This window comes from Caloenas nicobarica, chromosome 6, assembly GCF_036013445.1.
Source record: "Caloenas nicobarica isolate bCalNic1 chromosome 6, bCalNic1.hap1, whole genome shotgun sequence".
NCBI lineage: Eukaryota > Metazoa > Chordata > Aves > Columbiformes > Columbidae > Caloenas > Caloenas nicobarica.
The window spans coordinates 42016137-42040603 of NC_088250.1; the positions used below are offsets into that span (position 1 = coordinate 42016137).

Sequence of the window (24467 nt, forward strand, 5' to 3'; positions counted from 1 at the left end):
AGCAGAAACCATTGCTAGATGGTAAGAAAAAAAGTAAGATGTATCTAAGGGAGACACCACTCTTAGAAGAGTAATTCTGCAGTTTAAGTTGCTTTTCCAAGGGTTTTCCTTTCAATGGCCCAGCTTCATTTCCCTGCCCTTGAAGACGGGTAACTACATCTGATGCAGTAACTACATCTGATGCGAAAACTCAGGCTGCTTGCAGCATATCAGCAGAGACACACACTCCCTCTAAAACAGTCAATAAAGGACTGAATTTTCTTGTCTATTTCATATCTTTTCCAGGATACTCGCACTTAACAGGAAAATAAAAACTCAATTTTTAACTGCGAAATAAGAATTATTCAAGAGGTTTCTGGAAATAAACTCTTCCGTAGTTTCTTAAATCCTGCATTTAAATGATCGCCGTTAGCAAGGAACCCAGACGAACTGCAGTCAGTCCCACTGGGCTTCACCCGGCCAAGCGGCGCTGGTTGGCTGGGAAGGGAAGGGCTGGTGTGTCCCGCGCTCCCGGCTCGGCAGAGGCTCTGCCTCAGCTCACGCCACAGCATCTCGGTCAAAAGCAGCGGTGAGTGTGGTGTGCAAAACAAAGCTACTCTCCTTGAGCAAGGCACCGAGTCATTACCATTCTTCTGACGTGTAAGCATTTGTCTTCATTTTTCAGATATAATTCTAGTGAAGCAGATGAAACTTGAAAATAAATTGGATATTGCCATTTTTCCTTCAGATATCTTCTGTTGCTGCCTTTTCAAATCATTAGCAGGCTGCTTAAGTGCTTGGTGATGAAAGCCAAGCCATTTACTTCTCTATTTATTTCCTGACATGGATTTGTTTTGCAGAACAAGAAACATTTCAGTAATTGCTTCATCATCACTTAAAATGATCCCAAATTTCTGAGCCCAAGCATTCAAAGTTTTTGTCCTCACAGAAGGGGTGAGGCAGCGCTCGCCACGGAACCTCCAGGAGGGAAACTCTCCCTTTTAAACATCATTCACCAAATAACTTTGTGTTCCTCATTCTTGATACACATCAATGCATTCTTAATATGTTCCAATAACTAACCTTCAACAGCTACGCTGGAAACACGATGACATACACATCGCGGGACGGTTGAGCAATCCAGCATCGAAGTTTAAAGCGGCAGAAAGCTGTGCCAGGGAGCGGTGAGCTGCTCAAGGCTCCCGCTGGGCTCAGAGGGGCCCATGTCCCTAACGGGGGGCGGCCGCAGGACACGAGAGACACGTCCCCCAGCCACCCCGCGCTCCTGCTGCTGAACGGCTCCAGCACAAGGAAAATGGGCTTGACGAGAGGGGTCCCCTCCTCTTCACAGCCCCCCCCAACCTGGCTGGGGCAGCAGAGGAGCCGGCAGTGAGCTGGGTTCAGTTCTGCCAGGAAAGCAGCTCCAACACCAGAAACACGAGCTGCCTGGGGACGAGGAATTTGAGATGCAGGAAGCAAACAGCAGTACGGAAACCTGGAAAACTCTGTAAGTTGCATGTGCCTCTTGGTTTTCTTTTCAAACAGTTTATTTCCATTTCTTAAAAAAATAAATATCTACATATCTACACAAGCCTCTGCCCTGTTTTCCTCAGAGGGAGGAGGAAGGAAACGCAAACTGCACCCCCCGAAGAGGCAAACACCATCTCATAGGAGCTGCCCGCGGTGACGCCTTCCCTCTCGAGAAGGGGAGTGTAACACGCTCAGGGTGTTAATCAGCTCCTCATCCTCCGATTCCACATGTCCCCAGGTCCCCAGCGCATATCTGCTCTTCGGGGTGACACCAGCACAGGTTGAGACAGACAGCAGTTCATCAACAAGTACCGGGATTTTTACCAGTCCTCACCAAAGGGACCAAATCAGAAAAAACGCCACAAAACCATTATAACAGTCATTCTTGATCCCGGATCCTCATCAACACAGCTCAGGGATGACTTCACTGAGTAACACAAGGGAAATTACACCAGATTTGTCTGTTAAATGCATTTAAGTGCCTAACACCGAAACGCTGGCATCCCTCCTGGGCTCACAGCTGCTGTGACTCAGCAGGGACACGGGAGCCGGGCCAGGGCTGCTCCCCCTGGGGTCCTGCTCCCCAGCTCCATGGGCCAGGAACAGCTTGTCCAGGGCCAACAGAAAGGCCTGAGCACCCGCATTCAGCTCTGCCTTAGCGAGAAATTGTTCATGCAAGCTGCTTTGGAAGGGTTACATTTATGAATGGACTTCTGCTATTATAAACGCAAACAAAATCAGACTGTTAATAGACTCTATGTGTTTCACAGCATGCACGGTCCTCCCAAAGAAAAAAGTCAAATACTAAGAATTGAAACTCTGCTTCTGTGAAACTTTGCTCCTGTAGACATTCATTTTCCCCAAAGCTTCAAAGAATATTCTGTCTGCTTTTGCTGAGAAGTGCTGTGCATACTCACAACAACCCATAAAACCCATCCTGTGTGTGCTTATCACCAATTAAACCCCTGTGCTGTGTGTGTGCAGACTGGGAACAGCTCTCGGGTGCTTGGCAAGCTGCCGGCACAGCCCAGTTACACCACCTCACCTGGCTCTGCTGGGCTGGGAGAGAGCCTCTGACCTTTGAAAATACTGATTTTCCTTCAAAAATGATTTGAGAGCAAGTGCACCCACTGTAAAAATTAAAAATTATAAATGAAACTCTTCACTGTATTAAAAGCGTGTCAAGTCCTTAATCCCTGCTCCGAGACAAGGGGACGTTCCAGGTGGGACCGGCGAGGTCTGTGCTGCCCAGACAGCTGGAACCCGCCAGAGGGGTGACCGTGTGCTCGGGTCCACCCTGTCTGCCCCGCCGGTGAAATCAGCAGTTAAAAATAAGCCTGGAGAGCAGGGAGCTGGCACGGCAGCCAGGGACATGGGCCGGGAGCCCCTGTGCAGGGTCCCAGCGACACTGTCCCACGGCTGCAGATCGGTGCTCTGTGTCACAGCACCGTGTTCCACAGTGCGCTCTGAAGAGAAGACATAAAACCCACATGCAACACTGCAGCCAGGCTTTTCCTCTGCTTCACTTCCAGGTTATCCCAGCTGCAAACTGCAAACGCACCAGGGGATAAGCTTGAATGTCCTGTTTCTGTTGCTTTAGAAAATATTACTTTTTTTAAAATGCAATTAATAATACACATACATAGGAACCAAAACCTGGTTCCAGTGACACCAGCAAGCACGTCTCTTCCACTTACTACCTGTTGAAAGAGAAAGGAAATGTCACCTTTTATTAAAGAATGTTTTGTTCTTTACGTTAACTCCATAGCAAGTTGCTCTAGATCCAGAGATCCACAAGAGATCCAGTTACTATCCGGTGTTTTATTTCACGAGAAGTTTTCCCAAAAGGGAGGATTGGTATTTAACCCAGATAAAGAAAGAGGAACTAGGAAGCAACCAGCAAATGATGCACAGAATTTATTTTCCTTTCTAGACATATCAATCTTGACTATTACTTGACCGCAGCCCTTGGAGGAGTCCAGCGGGAGGGCATTCACTGCACACACCAGCTCCATACCCACCCATGTTGGACGCCGTATGGCGGAGCTGGAGACAGGTTACAGGGGCTGTGAACTTCATCCACGGACAGAGAAAAAAGATCATTTGGTTTTAACTTTTTCCTACAAAAGCATCTCATTAGAAAACCCAAAACTTGCTACAGGTCACAATGGAAAAGTTTCATTTAAAGTGGCAGCTAACAAATTTCCAAACAAACCTGTTGCAAGGTGTAGACAACAACATGAACCTATAACAGCTCTAGAGCACCTAGAGCTGGGACCTGCTCTGAGGCCAGCTCTGGATTCCAGCTGTTTTCAGAAGCCTAAATGAACAACGGCAGATATAACACTTGGTTAGGATACCCAGCTTAACACACAGATACATAGCTAATTGTTCTAGATAAGAGTTGTCAGAATTCTTACAGTTTGTATTCATAAAGCCCCAACACTTTAAAGAACCTACCCTGAAAACCCCAATACCTTTTCCACTTCCACAGCAAATATAAATTGCTTTCTCTTTTCTTCCTAAGAAAACTATTTGTCTCCTGTCAAATCATTCCTTAATGGCCTGACACTACATGGGGCAAGGGAGACCTCGGATCCACAGCTGTCGGGATCGCTGCTGCGAGAAGCCACGGGGGCCAGAAGAACCGGGAGTTAACAGGAAACAAAACCCCAAAGAGACCAGCACGGGCTGTTGGGAAACGGCGTTCGGTCTCTAATGCCACCTGACACAGAGCAAAGGCCACGCCAGACGAAAGAGCAATTCCAATTAGTGAAGAAACTTAAGATTACATTTAATCTCAGTATGACACAGCCATGGGAACACAAACCATTAGAGGAGTTTAGACTTTCCTGATGAGATCAGAAGCACCCACGCTATTGCTGACAGTCCGCGTGGCAATCCGCCAAGAGCCCAAGGGCTGCACATATTTTGCATGTACCTCACCGGATTTGTATCAAAAGAAAACATCCATAACGCTGGATTGTAATTCTACCATCCACAATAGCCACACACAAGCTAAATTCATCAACAGCTGCGTCTTCAGAAGGAAAGATGTGCGCTTAAAAGCAACAATTCACAGCTTGCGCTTTTTTTTTTTTCTCAATTGAAACTCGCACAAACTACCAACCTCAGAGCAGCACACACAAAGGCATTCCTGGTGTCAGAGAACAGCAACCTCGAGTATTCCTTTCTTAAAGTCTAAACTTCATTTCCAGAATTCAGCAAGATGGAAGCCGGCCCCAGGCTCTCTTCGCCACCCACCTGCAAGCGCCGGAGGCACACACCAGTATGTGGCGGCTCCAGAAAATGTGCCGAAGATCGCTGCCCGGAGAGGCTGAGTGCCCCAGCTTCACATCACCCAACAGCAGAGAGAGGAAACTGTGCAAGATCCATGTTCTCCTGTGCTCCTCATACACAAAGCAAAATCACAACACTGCTGAATGGGAATAAAACCACCAGCAGGAAAACAACCTATACAACGTAAAGTGTCATGAAAAGTTACTGCTTAGGAGGTTAATACCTCCGAATATGCTCATGAAGAGCTGCTCCATAGGTGCTTAGAAGAAAGAGGTAAAAAAGCATGAGCGTCACTTACAGCGGCAAAATCCTGCTCAGTCTCCCTCCTGGCATATGCAAGTAAGAATCCATTTATTGACTATGCTGTCACCCAAAGGCTCCGGCTGACACAGCAGCTGCAGGAATGGTAGAGCAAGGGACAGCACATGAGTAACGTTCAGTGTCGGGCTGGGGGACAGACACGCGGTGACATGGAGGGACAACACAACCAGTTATCCAAGAGAAAAAAATCTTACCTAGGCAAAGCAGGGGACCAGCACCCACTCCTTCCTGAGCAAGACGGGGACGGCGGGGGACACGCAGACACAGCCTCTCCGTTAACAGAGGGACACAGTGCTCGCTCGTGCTGGAGCAGGGGTGGCCCTGGGGACAGGCAGAGCAGCTGAAGGCCCAGATGCACAGGGGCACAGAAGAGACCAAATAATGCCCCTTCCCCTGCAAGTCAGCCAGCGAGCAGGGGACTCAGCAGCCTGGCCGTGGGCTGCAGAAATTCTCTGGTGGAAGGAGACAGGAGGCAGAAGTGGCTTGTCGTTAGACAGCCCCGGCGTACAAGTTGGGCTTGTGTGTAGGTATTGCATCAATAGGGGTGTCTTGGGCAACCAGCTGCTGGATGGCTTACTCAAATGATGAGGTAAGTACAGACACTTTTAAATTGATCTGAAAACCCCAATACGTATTGCAACTTCCTGGTGCCTTTGAAGCCACATGCGTATCTTTTCGTATCATTTATTGCCTTGCAGGGTAAATAAATGTGCCAGGAGGCAGCTGTCACGGATTAACACTGCACCACGGAGCACCCTTCCCCTGCAGAGCCTGCACACGCCAACATCCCTTAAAATGCTCCTTTACTGAGTTACTGCGTATGGTTCACTGAGAGCGCTGGGAGCGTCTGGAAGGTTGGTGTGCAACTCCACGTGTGCAAAGACCCAGCTACACATGGTTCCATTTATACGGGTAAGTTAACAGATAGGGATTCACAAGCAGTTTCATGAACAGTCAAGCGGGCAGTAGCTTTGCCTTACAACTCCTGTGCCTGAGGCATCGAGGAGGTATCAGTTCAATAGACTGTCAGATATACATGAACTATTGTGGCTTCTCACATATTTCACACATAAACAAAGATGTTATTTTATTATGCTACATACATTTCATTGCTACACAGGTATTATTACATGGTGCACAGACAGCTCCTACCAGCAGAGAACACTGCATTCTGTAACTGCCATGAGAAAGGCTCCCTTGCACAGCTGCAATATGAAATTTCTTGGACATTTTCCCTATTAGAAACAATTCTGAGCTGCAGACAACCCTGGGTACCACTCACCTGGCCAAGGCCATTCCAGGTGCCCACACAGAGTGGAGACAGTTGCCATTAACATCTGATGACTTAATTTGTGCTGGGGCCTTGGGCATAAGAGGCAAAATAGCCTTTGAGATCCTGCTGCAAGACACTGTACTTTTTCCCCTAGAACTGCTCTCTCTCAGAAGCTCCTGCTGTCAGATCTCAGCACAGAGCTTCCAGTGAAGATACAAACTCCCTCTAATCTAAACAGAACACCTGGATTTATCCACCAGCTGCGACTAAGACCCAAACACAAATATTTTCAACTGACAAATTATCAGAAACTGCCTATAAAAGCTGTTTCTATGTTCTTTAGGAGAAGGACCACACAAACCCAAAATGCACACAGTAACAGCTACTTCCTTTTAACTTACCCAAAGTTACCTCTTTGAGCCTTGGCCTGCTTTTATCCAGCTACCAATACTTTATTTGTTAAAGATTTTATCTGTGCAGTATGGGATGAAGGAGAATACACTTTCACAGTTTGCAGGAATTTCAAAATCACCCATCAGACCCTGCTTATATCATATCCTGGGCATGTCTGTCTTGACGGGTGATGGAAACAAGAAGTATGGGCGGAAACACCGAGCTTAATTCACATCCGCACAGAAAGGGCACACAGTCTGACCCAGGATCAGAGTCAGGTTTTATTGGGGGATGGTTTCACAACCAGTTTGGCCCAATCTAAGCCACAGCTGTGCCAAGACTGGCTGTCCAGCCGTGTCCTCCGCTCGCTGCCGTCACCGCAGGGCTCTCAGCCCTCCCCTGGCTGCGGTGACCATGCCGGGGGGAGCGGATCACACACCACTTGGGACTGACTGTCCCAGGCACAGCCCAGCCAGGCTCAGCCCAGCCAGGCCCAGCCCAGGACACCTGGTGGGAACAGCTCAGCTCAGCGGCAGGCACCCCCGTCAGCGGCAGCAACACCTGAGGGTGATTGCAAAACCAAACCAAATCACAGTGAAAACACAGCTTCAGTGCCTAGCAGAGAATTAGCAAGACAGAAAGCAGGGTCTCGCCCCCAAGAGCTCTCCAAACAAAACATACTTTTTAAAAGATCCTAACAATCTGCCAAGTACAGAAATACTTTGATCAGAACATTCCTCTACGTTGTTTTGTTTCGGCTTTTAGTCTAAATCACAGTTCCCATTTTTCTCCCTCACTGTCACCTCCCTTCAGCCAAGGGATTGCCTGCTCCCCCGACTCAGGCCAGGCTCAGCAGAGCCCTCCTGGCCGGCTGGTCCTGCCCAGTCCTGGGACGGCTGAGGAGGAACTGCTGCTGTGGCCCCAAGGAACACTTTGCTCCCGAAAGCCTGAACAGCCCAGTCAGCCTCGGGAAGGTTTCAGGAGAAGGCCCGCGAGGCGGGATGGCAGCACATCTCTGCACTGCGCCTTGCCCAGATGTTCACAGATGTTCACACACGTTATACCACCACATTGGGCTGAAACCAGGTACCACGCTCGCTGCACCCATGTCAAGCTCTGCAGAAGTCCAAGGTTGTGCCACGGTTTGTGTACACTACGGAGATACCCAATAACCCCACACAGCCCTGTCCTACCATTTAACTCTTCCAGAGACCTGCAATATAATCTTAACAACAACAATAAAAAGATAGTTGAAGATATGGTCTAGACGAGATCAATGCCTACTAATCTAAGATCAGGATCTTAAAATGCTTTTTATTAACTATTTAAATATTACATAGATTGCCTGTTAAAAGTTTCTCATGGAACACTTCGGTCAACACAAACTAAACATTTCTGAAAACAAATCTTAAGTCTTTTGCTGGTGAGACTGAAGCTAAAGTTTTTCCTCAAAAAAGGTGTGGGTTGGTTTTTTTTTTTCTGTCTTTCTCTTTTCTCTTTACACAAATTTTAAACACCCATTTCTTTGCCTTGGGTTGGTTTAGTGGTGTGGTTTTGTTTGTTTGTTTTTTCTTTGAGAAAGCTGGGGTCTATGATATGATGTGAACAGCATTTACAGACCATCTCTCACCCTGGCGAGCCCTGCAGAAAGATAAGTGTAGACTAGTTCCTACAAATATATGATTAAGCAGTGTCTCACTGCAGTCTAGTTCTGTGTTTTCACATATGCAGGGACACGATGAGGTGCTAATGGATTTATTTTCAGGCTCTGGTGTTATCAGGGGAGGGACCTGTGCAGCCTCCTCGGTGACCCAGGACCCTCCTTTGCACAGCAATGATCCCAGCAGGATTTTGCCTGCCTGGGGAAATCTGAACCTCTACAATTATTTTCATAGAGTCGTTACCACTTACATCACTTAGCCCAAGCATCCTAACCATAATGCAACTCAAGGTATTTTGATAAGAGTTAGCTTAAAAAACACAAACATTTTTTTCATCCATGTCATTGCATTGGCAGAATAATATAACTGCAGCATGACACAGCAAACAACACAGCCCTTTGTTAAAATAAAGCCAACCAACCTGTAAAGGTGAGCAGGACAGCAGAGCGAGATGCACAGGGATCTTGCCAAGGGACAAGCGTGTCCCCACGCGATGGAGAGGGGCACGGAGGGGCACGGGGGCTCGGGCAGAGCTGGGCTTTACACCTCAGGCTCATCGCCCGCCGACTGCGCTGGGATCACAATAGCGTTCTTCAGGAGCGATGGGTGGCTACAGAGTACGAAAGGTGAAGGGACACAAAAAAGTCAGGTATTCATTTCGCACGCCACTTTAAGCTTAACTGCTCCCAGACATCAGCGCGCCAAAGGAAGCCAATTACAAATTAACAAAATATTTTTAGAACAAATCAGACTGAGAACAGAAGTTCCTAACACGCTACAGGCACGTGTCGCTGAACAGCCTTTCATCTCATCAGATTCTTTCATTAACTATTACTTTGGAGTCCAAAAAGCTGAATGCAATTAGCAATCCAGAAAAGGAGGAAACACCCTGCTGCACAAGAAAGTAAAATTCTTCACAGATTATATTACACCACCACAGAATTTTAACAATATTGTTCTACAATTTGGTCTTGCCTGTTTGGACAGGCCAGAGCTGTATTACTCTGTTCTCAATATAAAGTACAGACAGGCCCGGGTTATATTACAGGCACGGTGGTCCACCATCCTGCTTCAAAGCAAAGCCGCAGCGGGAGGCGCACGGTCCAGGACTGCCCAGGGTTCTTTCCCAGCCCCTGCACCTTCTGCTGCTGACGCTGCGCACGTTGGACACTACTGCACAGGGGAACACAGAACCTCATTAAACCGAGAAACAGAACATCACAAGGCCAGTCTTCACTAAGGAACTCAAACCTGAGTTTAAGAAGCTTCTAAGGTAAAGAACAATTGGGGTTTTTCTCCATCCTTGCACTCTCCCCTGAGCACCACCAGGCCCTGCAGCCCAGCCCAGCCAGCAGCCAGACCCGGCTGCTAAGAGAGCTGCAGCTCCAGATCCCTCTTTCCAAATCACTCTGTACCGGCATTCCTTAGCTGCTGCTTCAGCCGTGTTTATCTTGATCTTCCAGGCAAACATCTGTGTCCCTCCTGGTAATGGAATTACCCTCATAGTCACAACTGACATTCAGCACTGCCATACCACGCAAGCTTCAGTCCAATAACTGGGCATCTTGTCACCTCTCCCTATGTCAAATTTACTCTAAAGATCTACAATCCTGACTCTTCTTTCCAAAGCTGTCGTAAGTATTCCCTTTCCACCTATTTACCTGTAAGCTTTCAAATTCACGCATCTCACATGGTCTTGCCAAACCCAACTGCACTTGTATATCTTCAGAAAACCATTCCACACATTTACCCAGACTTTTGTTTTAATAGCTAGTACAGATGCCAAATGCAATCAAATTGCTATTTCACAGCTAACTTACTGCGGCTGACCTAGCACATACTCCTAGCTGCAAACTGCAAATGTGAAGTAGGATGCAAGCCAGAAGTCTCTCAGCAGACAAGTCTAGCTTTGGATCTCTGAATGAGGGACTGCCTAAGAGCAACCCATCTACGATCACGCTGAAACAAAGCCATACTTCTCTTGATTAAAGCGAGCCTATGGTACACATCCAACTGGCAATTCCCGAGAGGATCCAGCCATGACTGTTAATAGAACAGACTGCAGACAAGTCAAAGACAACCTTCACCAGCTGCTTCTGAAAAGGAAGCACCCAAATGTGCTCTGGGTCAACAGCCATGCTCACGAACGGGAAGCGATGGAGCAGGAGACCGTTCGGAATAAAGACAAGGCAGCACTTGTTCAGACAGAGGTGACACACCACTTTCCTTCAATGTCAGAAATTATTTGGTATAAAGCCGTTTTCCTCCGAGATGAGTATGCATGAGTTCAAGGAGTGAATATATTTCCTACAAGTAAGCTTTTATGGAAACTGTTCCTACAAAAGGGGCCAAGAGCACTGCCAGAGGCACAAAGAACTGAATTGTGGATGCCTTGGATAGTTATTGCCAACCCGTTGGTGCAGATGATAATACCGATGAAGGGCTCCAGCCTTCAGCATGAGAAGTTTCTGTGTCCTTATTGCTACTCAGCGGAAACAGAAAACAAGATTGGTCGGCAAGACCAGACCTACGTCCACAGAAACCTGTCGGGTTTTCACCTATGTCCTGGTCACAAAATAGACTCTTCCTAGTTTCATGCTGCAAAACTTCCCACTCAAAGAAAACCAGCAACAAAAAGCAAGCTCGGGTTCTCAGCAGCATGGCTCCAGTTCTGAGCGCTCTGCAGTGAGCAGGAACACAGCCGCAGAGATAAAGCACTGGCTGCCATGTCTGCCAGTGAGTGTTCAATTAGGCCAGGAATCATCTTAACTTCAGCTGGACTAGACACTAAGGAAACCACAATAAAATGGACTGAGGCAACCAAAATTATTCTCAGAAAACAGGCCAGACCAGGCACGAAAACATCTGGGCTTGGCTTGACTCATGAACCACATGAGCAAGACAGCCCAGCGCTGCCTGCGGGGCAGCCGAGCGAGGAATGCAGAGGGCTCAGAGGTAGGCAGCAGGACTCTCCCACACCCAGGTTTGCCTTCTGTACCTTCCTCCAGCAAACATGTGCGACAGCCCGTTTATTCTGAAGCTTTTCCTGCAGCCTGCTCCCTTAGCACTGCTAGGGATGACGTTTCTGGGGCATCAGGCAATGCCCACACAGCCACAGCGGCTCAGCCAGGCGGCTCCAGGCACATACTCCCACCTCTGCGGTCAAAACAAGGCACAAAGGGTCAGACCATGACAATCCTAGCCTACGTTAACATGCATGGCCAACTGGCTAAGACTGTACATGCTCCAAGTTTTTCTTACTCCGTTACAGCCACACACTCCAGTTTGCTCCCACCCACCCAAAACACGCAGCCAAACCCTTGTTTCAATCAATTACACAAATTGTGATGTGGACAAGCAGCAAACAGGCAAGACTTCAGATATCAGAAGTGCTGTAACAGGTATCTAAGTTACAGAGGAGCCAGGCTAAGTCAGCACTACTAACTTTTAGCTTTATAGTATTAAACAAGGCAAGTGAACGGAGCATTCTTACAAGAGCTGCTCGCTGAGGGACAACCACACCTCCCTGGAAGGGACAGGCGATAGGGGGAGCAGGCCGCTGCCCAAAACCTGCTATTCTATAGTCTCAACAACAGGGACAAAAAAGTAAGGAGAATATAAGCAGAACTACAGTGATAATTTTAAAATAAACTGCTCATACACTTTAGAAATAAGCATGAACATGTCAGGAAGAAACACAAGACACAGCATATTTATGGATTTAATATAATGTAACATGGAAAATGGATAGACTGTCATACACAAAACCTATAGACTAGTACAGGAAATGGCATTCCTGGCCACCATATATCCACCTAATACACATTTCAGCAGTTTTACTATACTTCAGGGTGGATTTAGCCTGGTCCCTTTACTGAAAGTTGCCCAAAGTCACCCAGAAGAGCTGCCACTGGCTGAGCCCTTTCCGCCCACGTTCCAGGACGCAGCACATCTGGCGCACACTGGCAGCGCTGGCAGGGCCCTCCAGCAGGAACCCAGCCCTGCGTGCACAAACCACTCGGCAACGCGCAATAAGTGGAGCTCATCGGGACCGAGCTTCAGAACCCACCCTGGTGCTCCGGGACAGAGCTCCGGTGCAGCGAAGAGCCAGAGAGCATGTCTGGCGGCTGTCCCTCCACCCGGCTCTGTGCCCCATGCCAGCCACCGGGACCGAGAGCGCAGCACCACAGGGCGTGTGGGAGAGGAAAGGGGGCTGAGAACCAACTCTTAGCTGAAGAAGGGCTGGGATTTGCACACCCGAACCAAACCGCACCACTACTCCGGTCAGTCGGCGTTCAGTTTAACACCCCAGCCGCTGCAGCCGTCTCTGCCGGCAGTTGGCACCCATCAGTGCCGGGTCGGGATGCATTTCCAGAGAGGACAGCACTGGTTTATTGGCTACTTAGGCAGCACAGGCACCAGTAATGGAGTTTTTATCTCTCTATTTTCCTGTCAGTACAGACCCAGCCAGTCTGACTCTGCTAACATTAAGAATGCTTATTTTTCCCCCATTCACTATCTCCAAGCCAAAACAACATCTGGACCTTCAGCTTGCCATACGAAGAAGAGAGACAGATTAAAACTGGAAAAAGCTACACATCAGCTTCCAGAGCTTTAACGTTTCTGCTTTTATCCAAGTTTCCCACACAACCCTTCCAAAACAGCTCTACTGGAAGAAAAAACGAGTCTCGTACAGACTCCCAAACACAATGTAAAGCCCTATTCACTTCAAAATAACCTCAAAAAGGATTATCAGAAAAATAACAGGAACAAAACTGATAGGAAAGTTTAGAGTAAGAATTTACCATAGCTCTTTAAACAAAACAAAGGTGATATGCCAGTGACCTAGGAAAGGAAATTAAATAAAGAAATATTACTGGCGTGTGTTACTTGATAAAGTAATGGAAAAAAACCTGGCGCCATTTCAGCACACAGAAATGTCCCCCTTTAACAGACAGCTGTCTCCAGTGTCATTTAAGTATGCTTTTTGCTTAGATCATGTGCAATGAATCATGAAAATCAATACAGAGAAAAAACATAAAACCACGCTGCAGACATGCACAGAAATCGAGCATGTACCAACAAGCACCAGCCTTTTCTGGAGAAAGACGTGCCAAATAAACACAGACTAGTTTTCCCAACAACATTTACTTAACTCTCAGTAGTTAATTAACAGAAGTCATGACTACTGGTTATTTTCTAACCAGCCATCCCACTGGAGTTCTGAACCTCACGCTCACCGCCCCAGAAACACTTTCCCACCCATGTGCTGCCTTCCCCGCCGGAGGGCACGGCGAGCCCCGGCACACACGCCTTCCACCCAAGCCCGGGGACCCGGGCACGGTGCTGCCTGCGGCCCCAGCCCTGCCGCGGTGCCCCCAGCCCTGCCGCGGTGCCCCCAGCCCTGCCGCGGTGCCCCCAGCCCTGCCCGGCGCTGCCCCCAGCCCTGCCCGGCGCTGCCCCCAGCCCTGCCCGGCGCTGCCCCCAGCCCTGCCGCGGTGCCCCCAGCCCTGCCCGGCGCTGCCCCCAGCCCCACAGCCACGCCGCCGTGCAGAGCAGAATGCTGCCAGAGGAAGAATTGTCACTTTGTCACGCACAGGCCCTCCTGCACAAGCTATCCAGGCCGTAGGCCTGGGCTGCAGGAAGCTGCCTTGCTGCTGAAGTGCCGCCAAACACAGCGTTTTTTCAGCTGACAATCACGTAAAACAAATTGGAATGAGCAAAGCAGAATAAAGCGTATGTTTTCAGGAACAAACAAAACATATGTCACAGGTTTTCTACATCCAGCAGCAGAGTTTTAACATAACACAGAGTGGAAACCAATTAAAATAGTCCCTGTTGACCAGAATCCATCGTGTTGCAAGTGGAAGGACAGAGTGCCAACCAGTACACTGTACGGCCATTCTAACGAAGTCTCATAGCAATGACCATCGGCTTCAACCAGACATCTCATGCCAGCTTCAGGGAAGCAACAACAGCATACGCTCCAATGATAATGTGCCACTGAATATATACAAAAAAACCTCTACGCGACACTTTAGAAATTACTACTCTTTCAGTAGATTTTTGCTTTGCACCCAGCTGCTGCCTGTTCCCAAGGCATCCATTAACGTATTAGCTATTTCCCTTTTGAAAAGAAGGATTAACCAAAAGCAATAGCAGTCAGCAGCACCGACACCTCAACAGCTTCCTCGCAGACCCAGCTCGGCTATCAGCAGCTGGGTGCCACCACCCCTGGGGCCCCAGCACATGGCCCTGCCACCCCATATGCCCCCCAGCACAGGGCCCTGTCACCCAGTGAGTGCCCTGTCACCTCATGTCCCCCCCAGCACAGGGCCCTGTGACCCCCCGGCGCCGGCAGCCCGACACTAAAACAACGCCGAGCACCCGCGAGCAAACAGACTAGAGCCGAATTAGTGGATTCTTTATCAGTGCTTTTAATACATTATTTTTCTATGTCAGTTGGCTGACGAAACACAGAAATTACTAAAACATCTCAAAAACTCACAGAATTGACTGAATAATATGAACTCACTCGACAATTTGAGCTAGTGATCTGTCCAACAGTTATTTGCCTTTTGTTTGTGTAACACACCGTGCACATGCATAAGACTGAATCTGTTTGGACTAGAGCTTTGGGCTTCAACTGCTTGACTGGTGCCTGAGGGAAGATACTTACTCTTTGTCCTGCTCACAGTTTACAGAAAATACCATCTGATATTGCTCATGGATTCCCAGAGCAAAGACAACCAAGCCCGGGGCCAGCAGAGTGTGGAAGTACCAAACCAGGTGGTAGCTGGTCAGGTTTGGTTTTCCTGAACAGCTATTTATACAATCGAACAAAATCTTCTCTCTGCCTAGAGTTTCCCTAAGTTAGAAGAGCAATGCAGCATTTTCTTAATACCTACTTCATGACAATGCACTCAATTGAAATTTAGCTACCTACAAAAATTACATAGCATAAATCATTTCAGAAAAGCACTTTGGTTTCTTCTCTTTTTCTATTCTTTTACTAACACCATGATCATTTTCCCTCAGTACAAGTCCTTCAGAGCTATCTTTCTTTTCCACTCCATTTTCCAGAACCTCTCCTGCACCTTCGCATCTGCCTCCCAGTCCACGCGCTCTCGTTCTGGCCACCCTCTACACTGGAAGAACTTCACATACACTACATAGCAGAAAGTTTGCAAACATTGTCACCTCACTTGCAAACTGATTACATTGAACTTGTGCTAATGTCAAAGGAAGAAGTTCAGGGAAGCAATAACGAGGTGCCTGGACTATTTCCACCTTCAGCCCTGCAGCCAAAGGAATGTGGAGCTCAGGTCGATCTCATCCAGGACACCTGGCAGCAGAAGGCTGAGAAGAGGGAGGTGACTGACTGCCTCTAAAAAAAAAAAAGCATGAGGGTGGAAAAGTACTTTTTATGACTGAATGCACTGCATGATCTCAAACTACTTTTTTCTAGCTGGGCCCAACACCTTTTTGTTTCCCATCGTGTTCTGAAGGGCACACCAGGGTGCCAGCCAGCCACGATCTTTAGCAAAGACACCAAACGTTCAACACCGCAGCATCTGGGTTCTGGTGAAGACAAGCGCTGCTGGTCACAAGTGAGCACTGATCCATAGATGTAAAAAAAACCTGCTGCAAGAAACATAACTATTAACAACAGATCTTTAAATAACAGCCCTTTCAAGAGGCAACTTCTTACCTGCAGCTGTTCAGAGAATCATGCGTTTCTGGACCTGCAACTGCACATTAATCACTGCTTGAGAACTGGTGGGTAAATACACATCTCACCATGGCACTCAGTCTGTCCCGTTTCTTTAAAGTCCTGTGACTGTTATCTCTGTATGACCAGAGGTAGACTATCTCATATTAGCAGCGTATAGAAGCCAGAGAGCGTAAGGCAGCTCTTGTCTACAAACTGCTGGAAACACGAAACCTGAGCAAAGGTTCTGCTAGATGGTCTCCATTTGACCATATAACAGCTGGACTCGGTCTTATAGGTCTCTTCCAATCTAAACAATTCTATGATTCTACATCAACACAGCCTTAGCTCACCTGTCACCAGCTGGGGAGGAGAGGGTATGAGATGTTTGAACAGCTCTGCCATTGCCCGTGCAAAGGCGGCGCAGGCAGACTGAGCTACGGTACAAAGCCCAAAAAACACAGAGGTTCCCACAAGCAGCACTGCAAAGAAATCAAACGGCTTCAGAATAATTTTGTGGTAAACTTCCTAGGGGCAGAGTTGCCAAACCAGCAGTTCTGGGGAGGGCTGTGCAAGCTTGGGATCTGTGCAGGTCTGCACTGCTCCCCAGCAGCAAACCGTCCCTGGCCACCTGAAAATCCAGCCAGTCTGCACACGCTGCTCCAGGCGAGCCACGCTGCCCAGAACTATTCTGGCACTATACAGAGCATTTCCATCTTTCCTAGACTGCTCCAGCCCTCTGCTCCACAGCTCTAGGGGCTGGGCTACGCCGCACTTGGCATTAGAGAAATCTTATAGAAGAGGAAAGGTTCATTGGACCTTTGGTTTCTTTGGACCTTCCACATTGCTTATGATTTCACTCCATCTTCATCCTCTTTCTCCTGCCTCCTCCCTCAAATTCAATCTCTTATTCTTACAAGTGCATAAAATGATTGTGACATTATTTCAAAGCACTTCATAACCCCAACCATTCTCAGCTCACGTTGGATAAACCCACAGAATGGGACCCCCCTGAATGCAGCCACACTCCCTCTCTGCTGCAGCCACTGCAAGAGGGAATTCTGCACGCAGGAGGGATGCATGGCATGGAAGTGTCTTTGGACTACTACCAGGAAAAAAATAGCTACAGAAACGCAAAATAAACCCTACTGAGTAATTGTGTGAGCAAAATGATTCAAATAAAAGCTAAGCAAAATTCAAGGTTAAAACAAACAAACAAAACACAACATGCCATTTGGAATTTTTCGTGGCTTTGTGAAATTGTCAAAACAGCATTTTGCCTTTGCACAGGTGGAATATTCATTTTAGGTTTTGGTATGTATTTAAATACTTCCAAGTTGATCAAGGTGATATAAATTACCAAGTTGAGTCACAATTTAAATAACCAATTTTACATCTGATTTTGCACTTATTTTTTTGTTCTCTTCTAAAGAAATGTTAATTATTGTCCAACACAAATGAACATGATGTTAGGACTAACTGAATATAGACTTTAAAGAGCATTTCCCAGGGAAAAAGGCAGTCTTGGTGAGAAGAACAGGGGGTGGAAGGGAGGATGACTTGAGGCTGCTATTGAGCACACGCTGTGCAGCCTGAGGTGCCCTGAGCCCCCGCTGCTGACGGGAAGGTACAAACAGCCCTGGAGAAACCTGCAGAAAGTCTGAGACTGGGAGGGAGTGTTTAAGCACCTTTAAATCACCTTCAGTATGCAGCCAGGGCAAGCAGTTAATAAACTTTATTTAGCATTTACTGTGTTCTTTTACAAAAAACAACAAGCAAACAAAATACGAATTAAATTAAACCCAAAACAGTTCAACCATTTAGGTTCATTTTAACTTTTATACTTGAAATGCACAACAGCAAAGGTGAAGTCTGTTTCTCCAGGACCTGGGTATACCTCAGTATTGCTTCAGGGGCAGGTCAGCTCAGGGATTAAAATCTCATTATTTCCTCAAATTCTTCCACAGAGGTGCAAGTTTTAGCTTTCTAGTTTTTAACTCAATTCAGAGTAAAAATCAAATGCTAACTTTATTTTGCATGTTTTACATGGAAAATCTTTATTATGTTCATTTATTTTATTGAAACATTTTAATTATTTGCAACAGAGAAGACATGTTTTTGCAGGTTTTTTGTTTGTTCTATAAGAAAGTGGCCTTTCAAGACCAGAGAAAAAACAGCATCTCCTTTTAACATTTAGATATTCAAATATTTCCTCAGTGTCTCAAGATACTCATCAAATACTACTCAGAAAACCCACTGCACTTCTTGCTGTGTGACAAAACCCACTTCCATCCTACGCTCTAACTCATGGTTTGCCATACAAGTCTAATTTCTTTCCTCTGGTGTTGGTTTGCTTCTTGACACAGTAGCTACTGCAGCCTTCTTGACCAGTAATTATTACCCAAAAAGAAGATAACATACTAAGCATCCAGTTTTCTTCAGTTGTTAGAACAAAGACGACTGCGTGTCGACTGTAATCCTAAAAACAATTTGGGTAAAAACCATAAACCGCATCAAGATGTCAACTAACACATTTAATAGACATCTTTTTCATACAACTGTGATATGTAAATTGAGTGTTAACTCAGGTATTCTTGGCTTGTCCAACGTTCACTTTGTAATTAATATGACATTATGAACTGCAGGCGGGACACTCCTGGCCTTGCCGGGCCGTCCAGCAGTGCCGATGGGGCACAGCACCAGGGACACACGACCTTCCACCCTGAGCTCAGGCAAACGGCAAACTGAGAAAGCAACCGTTCCACCTGTTCCAGGCCAGCTGTGACTCCAAAGGATGAGCCACAGAGAACCCAGAGGAGCTGTCTCAAAGCACCTTCGAGAGCTAAGGACCAGCAAGCACTATGTGTTCATGCACCAACTGTCTCAACTGCAACATGTTCATTTGCAGAAGAATCGCTCACTTCACATACGACCAAACACACCTGTGGGACTGAAACAAGATCAATCATGTCAAAAGAGCCTGAACATTTTTGGAAGAATATTTCAGAACTTGAGCAAAAAAAATTACATTTAATACCCTTGCACACTGTTGGCATGCTAAACCCTGAGAGATTTCATTTTACAGGTAATCATTCACTTCTATTTGCAGGTTTGGTTTGTTGGGGTTTTTTTGTTGTTGTTGGGTTTTTTGTGTCTTTCGTTTGGTTTTTGTTTGTTTGTTTTCCCTTCATGTTCACATTGGTCAGCATTTTGGAAAGAAACATTTTCTATGCACACTGGACCTCCATGCAGGAACTCAGCAGATGCTCCCCGAGCCCTGCGCCTGTGAGGGACCTTGAGGTTGGACCCGCCGAGGGTCACTGCCGTGCAATCCGCACCCGGGGACAGCAAGGTGTCCAGCTCTCACACCTGGAGGGGTTGGGGCTGATGCTGCAGAGCAAGAACGACAAGAGGACTGTGCAGAGGAACAGGAGCCTCTGAATCGCATCTACTTCACTTCTGAATAGCCTCAACATACAAACAAGCTCTAAAATCCCTTTCTTCTGTCTTCATCTGCCACTGTGTTCATGTGCTGTGGCTCTATTAACCCAGCCTTGCAGAACAACTTCAAGTTAATTCACCTTTTCCATTTGCTTTAGCCCAGTCCCCAGAGCTCTATAGCCAGTAGATATTTATTTTAAAGCTAAGCCAAAACCATTCAAATGCTAATATTTCAGGGCCTTCAATGTTCTTGTTTGCATGCAGTAGGGCCTCTGTTCGAATAAAGAGCATCCACTTTGGGAACTAAACCAACATAATTATAATTGGTCTACACGTCAAAGTATTACAAATCCCCGGACTGGAAATAAAGCAAGTTTTACCCCTAGCAAACCCTTTGTTAAGGAAGGCATAAAACTGCACTGCAGACTCGGAAACACTGATTTCTCACCAGAGACTCCAGCAACTGCATAAGAAAACTGACAGCTTCAAAAGGGAGTTCGGTCTTCTGGCTCATAACTGCGTGGCATTTTGGCCTTCCTAATGGAGAAACAAGATAAAACTCCCTCAAAATCCTGGACGTTGTTGTACACCAAAGTCTAACAAATGTTTTACTTGAATGTCTAACCAGCATCCAGAATCAAATCCCAACCAAAAAGATGAAGTCAAAGACTTTTCCACTCATTAAAAAAATGCCACTTTTGCACAAGGCATGGAAATACTGTATTTCTTTCAAACAGTATTTTAATGGTGCTTAGGTTTTGATTTCCATAGTTTAGGAACAGTCCTATTGATGCACTCATTTTCAAAATATTATTTATGTCATAAGGAACATGTATGGAGGGAAGGGTCTAAATAGCTTCAGATTTTAGAACAGGTTTTGCAGAACAATTATGCACAAGTTTGCTTCAGAGGTATGGACATGAGCCTTACGAATGTGTAAAACGCCTACACAAAGACAGAAAAAACACCCTATTGTTTAGGCAAGTTGGAACATGTTACTCATTTAGATTATTCTCTACTAAAGGCTGATGCAAACATGCCGGGTCCACAAACACTCACAAAAGTGTCTACGTGGCACTTCTGGCACATTTGCAAAGCCCTACCTGACAATCAGCTAATGTGAGGCTAAGACATGGCAAAAGCAGAGCCCAGGAGTTGTTCAAGAATTTGAGAAGTGCACAGTCCCAACAACAAAAGCCAAGGGGCAGGATCCACGAGGACAGACATAGAAGACAGACCAAGCTACAACACATTTGACAATGAGGAGGCCACCAGCCATACTCCAAGCTGTACCTTCATCGGTGCTGCACGTGCACCATGCGGGAATCGGAGGCAAGGACACCAAACCCCAGGGTTCTTCACAGGCTTTTAGGTGGAGCTGCTGCTTCTTTCCCAGTGACGTGAAATAACTTGCATGTTTCTCTCTGGACAGAGAGGGGTTCAAATGACGTAAAGGTGCTGGAGGACGGCCAGCACTGCAGCGATTTCCCCTTTATCAGCCCCCAAGCGGAGCCAGGCTCTGCTCTCAGGGTGCTGGCTGGGCACACAGCGCCAGGAACCGCCGCAGAGCTCTGCCCGAGCTGCACCGCCGCAGCCCCTCCAGCCCACGGGCAGGGACGCCCCGCACTGCCGCTGCCCCCGCTCACCTCCCAATGGAAACGGCCATGCCAGCATCTTTTTGTCATCAACATTGCATTTAGGCTCCAGGTGCACACAGGTTTTACAATTCAGTCCAAAAATACCAGTCAAGTAGAATAAAAGTTACTTCGATCTGTGCCCAGTAAGAATGAACATCCGGAAAATAATTTCAGCCCAAGTTTTCAAAATATTTACTTTATTTTTCTATTGCAATCACAGTCACCAAAAGCACACACTCCCCCATTTTTTTTTAAATTCATGACCATCGGCACGTTTTTCATGACTTAAGAGTACATCTAAAATACTTTTTATTATAATTTAACTTGAGTCAGTATTTAAAAGTCAAATTGAAAATACCTTTTTTTTTTTTTAATGCACAGCTTATTTTAATTCCACTCCTAAAATAGAAATTAACTAAACTAATACTCAGACTAGTGCACTACAAGTCATATATCTTCATTCTGACAATAAAAAATACAGAGTCGCACACATTATAAACTACAAGAGTGACTATCACATCAAATCCATTGCCAAATCATCCTACAGGCTGGGATTCGTCCAGCCCATACAATCACAACCAGTGTTTTAGCAGGCTGCTGCACACAACTGCAGCTTCAGCAGCCAGTTACACTCCAGCATCAGTAAAGAGTATAATTTCACAGACTAAAAAAATAAAAAAAATTACCCCTTATGAAGTCAAGAAGAGTTTCAACATGCAACAGGGGTGTGATTTCTACCAATAAAAAGCAACTGCAAGGTAACATCTATCTTTTCTCTAAATATAACACGATACAATTTATTCTCTTAAACCAAACCATTATCTTTTCATTTTATTTTCTCTTTTAAGATTCAGCCTTTAAAATGACTTAATTGTTGCAATCCACCCACACAAACACACGAGACAACTTTATTGCAGTGAAGCACCCTAAATAGCACAGTCTGTTTTAGGCTGACTAATACAAACACGCATTTTGTTTAATTTTACATTTGTTCCTAGGGAGATTCAGATCTCTCCTACCTCCCGTTTCACACTGCCTGACATTGCAGGTAGTTGTCTGCCCCTAACCGAGCACGGCAGGCAGACCTGCCGCTGCGTGCGGGATCTCACAGCTGCCACGCTGGTCACAACCCTCACCAGAGACCTGAGAGCCACGGCAGAGGAGCCCTGGTGTGCACAGCTTCCAAAATGTGCGTCTGCGCCAGCCACCGTGTGAGCCCCGGGGACAGAGCCAGCAGGCAGCAGAGGCCCTAACCCAGCAAAGACAGACCAAGTTTTTACCAAATTAATGATTACCAAGTTCACCATATGGCCACAGAAATGCCAGGCCCAGAGAAAGAACAGCACATAGAGAGGGACAAGCACAACTACTCACTCCCCTGGCGTTAGCAGCCAGGGAAAAGGTTTGCCCAACCCCAGCACCAACTGCCTGGGACGGCTCAGCCAAGACCCCAGGCCATGGGGAGTGGGGGGGGCTACCAGGGCACACTGACCCCAAGGCCATGGGGAGCCAGGGGCACACCGACCCCCAGGCCATGGGGGCCTGTGGGGCACACCAGCTCACCAGAGCAGAGACCAGCGGCTTGCAGGACTTCAAAAAGCAGGCACTTGGAGCCCCCGAGCTATCCGCCCAGCCAAAGGCAGCTGTCGAAAAGCTGCCAACCTGCTCCTACGGTTACAGGATACTTGCCAGACAAATAGCAGACCTGCAATTAGAAGAGGTGTTTGTTGGCCACTCTTCTGCAGCTTATTAGGAGAGGTAAGGTTTGCAGACGGAACAAGGCCTGACCTCCAGTGAGCACAACTAGTTACAACTGCTCCACGAGATGAGAAAGAAGTCCTGAGAGCAGTTTCCATTCAACCGAGGACGATCCGTGGCTTCAGCATGCTGAGGAGGAACGTTCCAGGTACTCAGGACAGAAGGCAGGAGTTGCAGCATCATCTCTTCTGTAAGAAGGCCCAGATGACAGCCCTTGGTGCTCCCCTCCACCATCTCCCACCTCCATCTTCCTTCATTTCAAACAAGGCAATTGAAGAGTCCAAAGTCAGCCTCAGAGAATCACCAAACTGGAGGTCTGCTGTTTTAATAAGCTTTGCCTAATCAAGCCATAGCCTCCTTTTCCTAAGAGAGCTAATTTACAACAAGCTACAGACACTTCCATCTGCATCTTTCCAGAAGCACCATAGATAGCAAACAGTAACAGGGTTTGACACTGTCAGGAGCATTTCAAAACAGGGAGACTCACTGACAAAAATTATTTCTGGGCATGAGCCACTATTTAGCTGCCTTTTCAGGTCAACAGGAGAAACAGAACAACAAAACGTACACCTAATTGGACAATAGCCGGCTGACTCCAGGAGAGGCTAGTAGCAGATGATTAGGAAGACGTGAGGACATAGCATGCAAACATCATTCTTCCACCCTCCTTGCCCCCCAAGCCCATGCTTCCCAGTCAGAGGTGAATTCCCAAGCCCAAAACTGCATCTGGACTACCACATTTAATGGTCTACCACAGACCTACAAACATGTCAAATTCCTCGCTTAAAAAACAACAAAAAAAATCTCTCTCGAATTTCCCATTGCAATAATTCTATTATATAACTTAAAAAGGCACCACATAAAAACTACTTCTAAAAATTTTTTAAAATGGCTATTGACTACACGTGGTACTCTCTATTTCTTACATCATAAGAAATTATGTAAAATCATCACTTCCCATTTACTCGCAGTTCAATCGTGACCTTAAGACCCCTATAATATTTCCTTTCACGCATTTATCTCCTCAGCAAAAGAGTCAGTTTATTTGGACATGCTGCATCTACACCATCTCACAAAGCTTTGCAGAACAAGACGGAGCCAACCCCACGTAAAACTGAAACAACAGGTCCTGAGCATGAAGGAACTGCCAATCTGAAGGACAAGTTATCCTAATTGTTCAGAGACTTATGCTGCCTTTGAGCTTTAACAGAACAGAGCACGATCACTTGAGATGAGGGATGATGATCTTGGGGGCTCTAGGGGTGTTTAAGAGCTGGTGGCACGCTGATGTGTGCATACAAAATGCAAAACATGTTCCAACTAGAACAGGGCGGACTCCTGCGTCCAGCAGGCCCTGGGATCTGCAGCCTGCCCGCCAGGCACAGCCACCCTGCCCAGGGCCACGGTCACGGCCAGCACTGCTTCAGCAAACAAGATGGAGCACTGGCAGCCAGGGTGAATCC

General features: G+C 46.8%; 1 protein-coding gene across 4 annotated transcripts in view; it reads right to left on the reverse strand.

The window, feature by feature from the left end:
• ACVR1 (activin A receptor type 1) overlaps positions 1–24467 on the reverse strand; it is a 52590-nt gene that overhangs the window by 24017 nt on the left and 4106 nt on the right. Inside the window, exons 1-2 of one of the 4 annotated variants that reach the window (XM_065637604.1) lie at positions 5325–5347; positions 5108–5204 (exon numbers count right to left, since the gene is read on the reverse strand). The exons of 2 other annotated variants lie outside the window; for them this stretch is intronic. In XM_065637604.1, the coding sequence (XP_065493676.1) occupies positions 5108–5160 (53 nt within the window). In that variant the 5' untranslated portion in view covers positions 5161–5204; positions 5325–5347. Of the gene's footprint in view, positions 1–5107; positions 5205–5324; positions 5348–8878; positions 8943–24467 lie in introns of those variants that run through there. One more of the 4 variants, XM_065637607.1, reaches the window with a different exon arrangement.